Genomic DNA, 6,800 nt, shown 5'->3' with positions numbered 1-6,800 from the left:
GCAGAAGGAGCTCTTGATACGTCGCTAAACTAACGAAACGAGGTAACTCCTGCTGCGCCCCTTGTCTCAGGGCACTGGATATCCTGTTTATGCCGCTGCTGCTGTGTATATGTTTATGTGCAGAAGCCCATCCCCCCGCTCCTCCATACCCCCACGCAGAGGAATATTTCCAGGCAAGGAGCCTTTCCAGCGCTCACGCTAAATACGATGATTTATAAACAACTCGCAGAAGAAAGCTGCTTCTTGTTAGCAGTAATAAATTCCCCGGTCCGCCCTAGTGTATTATCTCGATGAGGATAGCGGGGGCCTGCGGCGCGCACCTACCCTCATGAGCGGTTTATTTCGAGACAAAGCTATGGCTCCCAGCTCAGAAATGGGCACCCAACTCTTTCCAGGGCGGCCAGCCGGGTGCTGCTCATTCCTAGGAAATCCGGATCCAGTTCCAGGGACTCCTTCCTTCCTGTCCGGGCCGCAACTTCTCTTTTTAATATTTTTTTCCCCCTCTTTTTTCCCTATTTTCTTTTTCTTTCTCTCTCCATTTCCACCCCCCCACCCCCCCCTTTCTCCTCGCCCACATCCCTCCCCCCCCCAGAATCTTCTGTACAGATGCAGATCGGCCTGCCCGGACCCCCGGCAGGCACCCGCTCCCGCCGGGACGGGACAAGCGGAACAATGCCACTCCGGTGGTATAGAGGTGCGAAGCCCCGACACCCCCGGCAAAGCGGTGCGCTCCGGGGAGCACCGGGCGCCCCGGACCCGGCGGACAGGGAGGCGGCCACCCGCTCCCCGCCCCAGGGGCGCGGCCTTCCGCGGCCCCGCCGGCGGGGCTGGCTGAGTGCGCTCGGCCCGTATAAGAAAGTTGGAGGCTGTCGGGCCGAGGTTCGCGCAGGGACCGGCGGCCCGGAGCGCGCAACAGGAGCCAGCGGGCGGACCGGCGGCAGCAGCAGCCTCCCGCCAGCGGAGAGTAACGGCGCTGGCCCGGCGGGGCGGGTCGAGGCGGGCCTTCGGCAGAGCCCCCCCAACCCCCTTTGAGCTCCCCTCCCGATGCCCGCCCCGCGCCCGGTTCCCCCTCGGAGTTGGGTTCCAGGGGGCGGGCGAGGGGCGGGGCTGTGGGCGGGGCTTCTTAGCCGGGGCTCGCCAATGGCGGCGGGCGGCGGCGGCGGTCGCCAGGAGCGCCCGCGTCCGTCAGGGCGCGCTGAGCCAATGGCGTGCGGCGGCGGGGCGGGGCGGCCGCGCGTGCCTTCGCAGTGGGCCCCGCCGCGCGGGCCGGGGGGGCGCGGGCGCCGCGCGGCGCCCGAGGCGAAAAAGTAGCTGTCAAATGCGCGGCGCCTTTAACCGGCGCGATCAGTGCGGCTCGGCGAGTCATGGCGACCGCAGCCTCCAACCACTACAGCCTGCTCGCCTCCGGCTCCCCCATGGTGCACGCCGAGCCGCCCGGCGGCATGCAGCCCGGCGGCGGCTACCGCGACGCCGGCGCCCTGGTGCAGGCGGACTACGCGCTGCAGAGCAACGGGCACCCGCTGAGCCACGCTCACCAGTGGATCGCGGCGCTGTCCCACGGCGGTCCCGGCGGCGGCGGCGGCGGCGGTGGCGGCGGCGGCGGGGGAGGCGGCGGCGGCGGCGAGGCGCCCTGGTCGGCGGGCGCGCTGGGCCAGCCTGACATCAAGCCGGCGGTGGTGCAGGCGGGCGGGCGCGGCGACGAGCTGCCGCCGCCGCAGCACCCGCCGCCGGGGCGGGCGCCGCACCTGGTGCACCACGGCGGCGGCGGCGGGCACCACGCGGCGGCGGCGGCAGCGGCAGCGGCGGCGTGGCGGGCGGGCGGCGCGGCGCACCTGCCGCCCGGCATGGCCGCGGCCAACGGCGCGCAGGCGGGGCTGCTGTACTCGCAGCCGCCCGGCTTCACCGTGAACGGCATGCTGGGCGCCGCGCAGCCGGCGCTGCACCACCACGGCCTGCGCGATGCCCACGAGGAGCCGCCGCCGGGGCCGCCCGGGCCGCCGCACCACGGCCCCGAGCACCCGCCGCCGCCCCACGGCCCCCACCCCGGGGCGGCCGGCCCCGCGTCCGCCTCCGCCGCCGCCTCCGCCGCGCCGCCCGGGCCGCCGCCGCACCACGACCCGCACTCGGACGAGGACACGCCGACCTCGGACGACCTGGAGCAGTTCGCCAAGCAGTTCAAGCAGCGGCGCATCAAACTGGGATTTACCCAAGCGGACGTGGGGCTGGCGCTGGGCACCCTCTACGGCAACGTCTTCTCGCAGACCACCATCTGCCGCTTCGAGGCCCTGCAGCTCAGCTTCAAGAACATGTGCAAGCTGAAGCCTTTGTTGAACAAGTGGTTGGAGGAGGCGGACTCCTCCTCGGGCAGCCCCACCAGCATAGACAAGATCGCGGCGCAGGGCCGCAAGCGGAAAAAGCGCACCTCCATCGAGGTGAGCGTCAAGGGCGCGGCTGGAGAGCCACTTCCTCAAGTGCCCCAAGCCCTCCGCCCAGGAGATCACCTCGCTCGCGGACAGCCTACAGCTGGAGAAGGAGGTGGTGAGAGTATGGTTTTGTAACAGGAGACAGAAAGAGAAGCGCATGACTCCCCCGGGAGGGACGCTGCCGGGAGCCGAGGACGTGTACGGGGCCAGCAGGGACACGCCGCCGCACCACGGGGTGCAGACCCCCGTGCAGTGAACTCGCGGCGGGGGCGCCCGGCCCCTCCTCCTCCTTCTCCTCCTTTTCCCTCCTCCTCCTCCTCCTCCTCTCCTCCTCCTTCCCCCAACTTTTGATTGTCCTCCTTTTTTCTTTTTTGTTTTTCTTTTTTATGTTGTTGTTGTTGTTTTAATTTTCTCCTATCTTTAACAAAAAAGACAAAAACAAAAAAACAAAAACAAAACAAAAAACGAACAAAAACGCGGAAAAAAAAAAAAAAGAAAAAAAAAAAGGAAAAACAAAACAAAAAGCGAGCGAAAGGGCGAGCGCGAATCACAGCAGACAGACAGACAGACAAAGCACCTGCACCGGACTATCCCTTAGACGGTAGCGGGTGCGATGCTGGATTTTGACCTTTCCAGGCGAGTGCCCGTGCACCGGAGTGGAGTGAGTACCGCGTACAGGCAGGCAGGCAGGTACCGGTAGGGCAGCGGCAGGCACCGGCTGGGCACCGGCGGAGCGAAGCTGTTCGCGCTAAACTCCTTTGCCCTCTGGAGACAAAATCCGGCGCTGCCCGGCCGGGGAGGGGACGGGAGGGGAGATGGGAAAGGTTGGGGGGGCGGGGGGTGCAGCCACCTCTGGTCCCGTCCGCAGCCCCCTTCCGCTACACAAAGGCAGATTGCATTGTGGAATGTCGCTCGGTGTTGGCACATGCTGCTGTGTTTATTTTCTGTGGATCCCCTGTAGGAATATATGAAAAAAAAAAAAAAAAAAGGGAAAAAAAGAAAAAAAAAAAGAGAACGGAAAAGCTCTCCCTTTTGATGTAGACAGTATTTAACCGTACAATTTGCACTGCAAGAAAATCGAAGTTTACATAAACAAATTCTTTTATTATTTTTTTCTTTATATTTTTTCCCCCTTCCTTTCCGACCTTGATTTTGCAAATGACTTGCATTTTCCACGGTGAGCGTTAGTCAACCAGTGACCGGTCTACAATATGTTACTGTGTTCTAGCCTTTGCTTTATGTGTATATGTGAACTTTTGTTATAAACAAGTCTTCTTAAATATGTGTAACGCTTATTTTCTCCTTTTACCGTAGCAGAAAGAATGAGTATATCTGTATGTATGTACACCTATGCATGCGTGCATAGACGTACATATATACACATATATTTAATCTCGCTATATACACATATATATATGCACCGCAAGCTTCCATTCTCCAGAGACGTGACTCTCGTAATTGCTTAATATACGCCTTCAACGGCAAGAGTCGAGCTTGGAGAAGGGAGAATAATGAGAATGGACAAAGTAAACTTCATTTTCAGGCAGTGTGACCGGGGGCCGAGGTGCAGCCGGAGAGGGAGGAAAACAAAATCCCATGCAGCCTTCCCAAACTGTGGCAGTGAGGGCGAGCAAGGCCCGGAGTGGGAAAGGCGGAGGCGAAAAAACACGTTTCCAGAGTTTTCCCGGAGAAAGTGGCACTTCCTTGAGAGGGAAAGGGGATTGTTTAGCTTTGCCCACCTCCACCTCCTCCAGCTTCTTTCTCCTCCTCCCCCCGGCTCCCCGAGCGTGCCTTGGGCATCCCGGTCCCCCGCCCGGGCCGATGTCCGCCTCCAAACTTCCTTTCCTTGAGGAGTTTCGCATCAAGGCAGAGCCAGGGAGAGCACGAAGAGCTGCTGGGCCCGGGGGGAGGTGTGTGTGTATGTGTGTGCTTACACCTGCGTGTAAACACACGCTGCCCCCTCCTCCCCGCAGAGACCGTGCGCGCTTCTTTTCCGCTTTTACTTCCCATATTTCTTTTATTTTTCTGTTTTGTATCTAGTCCCTTTCCTACCCATCCCCACCCCCACCCGTCCTGCGGTCAGATTGCGGTATCATTTCTTGAAGGAAAGGACCAGTTTTAACTCGGGCAGCCTTGTGTCTTTCACTGGAGAATGAAATGAAGTGGGGGGAAAACAATATGCCATTTTTCAAGCCGTCTTTTCCCCCTCCCCCCCTTCGCTAATAGTTTTAAAGTGCATTTCGTGACATTATCTTGATGGGAAACGGTTAACTTTCAAAAAAAAGATAAAAAAGAAAAAGAAGAAGAAAAAAAAAAAAAGAAAAAACAAACAGCGGGACAAAAGGAGGGAAGAAAAAAAAAAAAAAAAGGGAAATAAAAGGCAATCCCCAAAGCTCTAAAGGGAAGCGGAGGAGCGGGACCTCGGAGCAACGCATGGATGTGCGTGTGCCTGAGTGCGCGTCTGTGCGCTTCTGCACACACACAGCTATGCACCCACAGGAGAGGAACTTTCTGATAGTTCTGAATTCATAAAGGGATCATTTAGGCAGCACAAACCGGTGCAACAGAGACAGAGCATTTTTATAATCGAAAAGTTTACTTAGTTGAGTGTTGGACAATTGTGGAGAAAAAGAAACAGTGAAGCGTTCTCTCGCAGAACTCTCCTATAAATATTGCATTCAGTAGCTAAGGCTTTAGAGTATGTTTCTCATTGTCTTTCAAAGCGCCTGTGACATTGGGTTTTCTTTCCTTCTTTCTTTCCCTCACCCTTTCTTTCTTTCTCTCTGTTTCTTTCTTCTTGGTAAGACAGATGATGATTTCTAAGAGGCACATGATTAGCCTTTTTCCTAGGTTTCCAACAATTGTTACAAAGATACGGGCACCAAGCTTTTCTCTTTTCTTCCCCCCCCCCCTTTTCTTTTTTTTTTACTTTTTTTTGGATGTATTGAGCTGCTTGTTATTTAAAGCGTTGAGGACTAGCGCCTAGTGAAGTGAAGCAGATCAGGGCAGATCCAGTGGTAAAGGGAGGAAATGAACTTGCAGACACTTATTAATACGTGCGTAAGGTCAGAAAACGGAGTCGAGAGGATGTTTGAGAGAAGCCTCAAACTCCAAATAGGTTTACTTAAAAAACAAAACACAGAAGTTACCACGCAAACCTTACCACTATGTATATATGTTTAATATTTGTCCTTTGAAATGCAGAAATAGTTTCAATGTTTTCTTTGTCTATTTTTCTTTCTTTTTATTTTATTTTTTTTAAATGCTACCCAGGGAAATATTTTCATATCATTTTTAAGTGGCCTGCCTCAATGTATATTTATTTCTTTTGAAGCAAACAGGTTCTGGAAACTGTTTTTCTGTAGCTTTAAATGAGTAGGTGAACAAAATCTATATGGGATGTAATTTTTTTTTTTTTTTTTTTTGGTTCAGTCTCTTAAAAAAATACTTTGTTTTGGTACATTTGGATGTGCTTGTGGGGAAAAATAAAAACGCAGAGATCCTTATATATTTATGTTAAAGTAATATTTTATTATCTACATAAAACAGAAATGCACAATACCTTCATAGTTTGTTCTAATTATTGAAATATCTTTATTTTATTTTTAAAGATAGCACAGATTTGCATAGTTCTTAAGATTTGGAGGGAGAACACCCCAGTACTTATACTGAGTTGCGTTCTGTGTAAAAGCACCGCCATTCCTTTATATTTCATGGAATTTTTGGAATAAATTTGATGCCTATACCGAGAGATTCCACGCTCATAACTTCCAGGGTGTTTTGAAGGAGAGGCTCAGGAGGAGCTCTACTCGTCTCTCCGCAGATGACCCGCAGCCGTGTGTTTTGGAGCCTTGGTTTCTGTGCGGGCCGTGGGGTCCTGCCTTCGGTGCTGACGGGGAGCTCTGCTCCTCAGGGTAGTTGCATGCTCTGGCGGAAGGTGTGTGCGGGACACTCGACTCTTCTCTGTCCCTTTGGATAATTTAAGGTCTGAGTCCTTATAAGAAAAGGAAAAACAAAACCAGAAAGGCTGGGCTCCACTGTGGGGAATGCTGTGTGTGTATAGAGGAGGGAGGAATGATGCTGCTGCCCAGAGGGGCTGCGCGCCCCTGGAGCGGGCGGGCGCTCCCCCGGCCGGGCCGCCGGGCCACCGGCACCGGCAGGGCCGAGGCTTTCTCCTTAGAGGTCTGTGGCTCCGTGTGTGCAACGACCCGGATCGGTTTTACGCGGCAGGGGTCCCGGCTCGGGACCAGCGGGGCTGGAGCCCTGGGAGCGGCATCCAGCTGAGGAGTGTTCGTTCGCACATGCGGCGGTGTCTTCAAGTCCTTTTTGGCTGGCTCGGTTTTCGAGGTGCAATGTCCTGTTCTTCTTCCCCCTCCC

At 55.5% G+C, this 6,800-nt stretch overlaps 1 protein-coding gene across 1 annotated transcript; it reads left to right on the top strand.

Moving 5' to 3' along the window:
* Positions 1 to 1,364: 1,364 nt before the first annotated feature.
* On the top strand, positions 1,365 to 3,813 carry POU3F2 (POU class 3 homeobox 2; the record flags this gene model as incomplete). The annotated part of the gene is given in 2 exon segments (XM_080616249.1): positions 1,365 to 2,450; positions 2,452 to 3,813. Coding segments are annotated over 2 exon segments (1,314 nt in total). The 3' UTR covers positions 2,680 to 3,813.
* Positions 3,814 to 6,800: the final 2,987 nt, after the last annotated feature.

Source organism: Psittacula echo, assembly GCF_963264785.1.
Source record: "Psittacula echo genome assembly, chromosome: 4".
Taxonomy (NCBI): domain Eukaryota; kingdom Metazoa; phylum Chordata; class Aves; order Psittaciformes; family Psittacidae; genus Psittacula; species Psittacula echo.
Note: the sequence above shows the minus strand (reverse complement) of the source record. Positions and strands in the feature narration are given on the sequence as shown.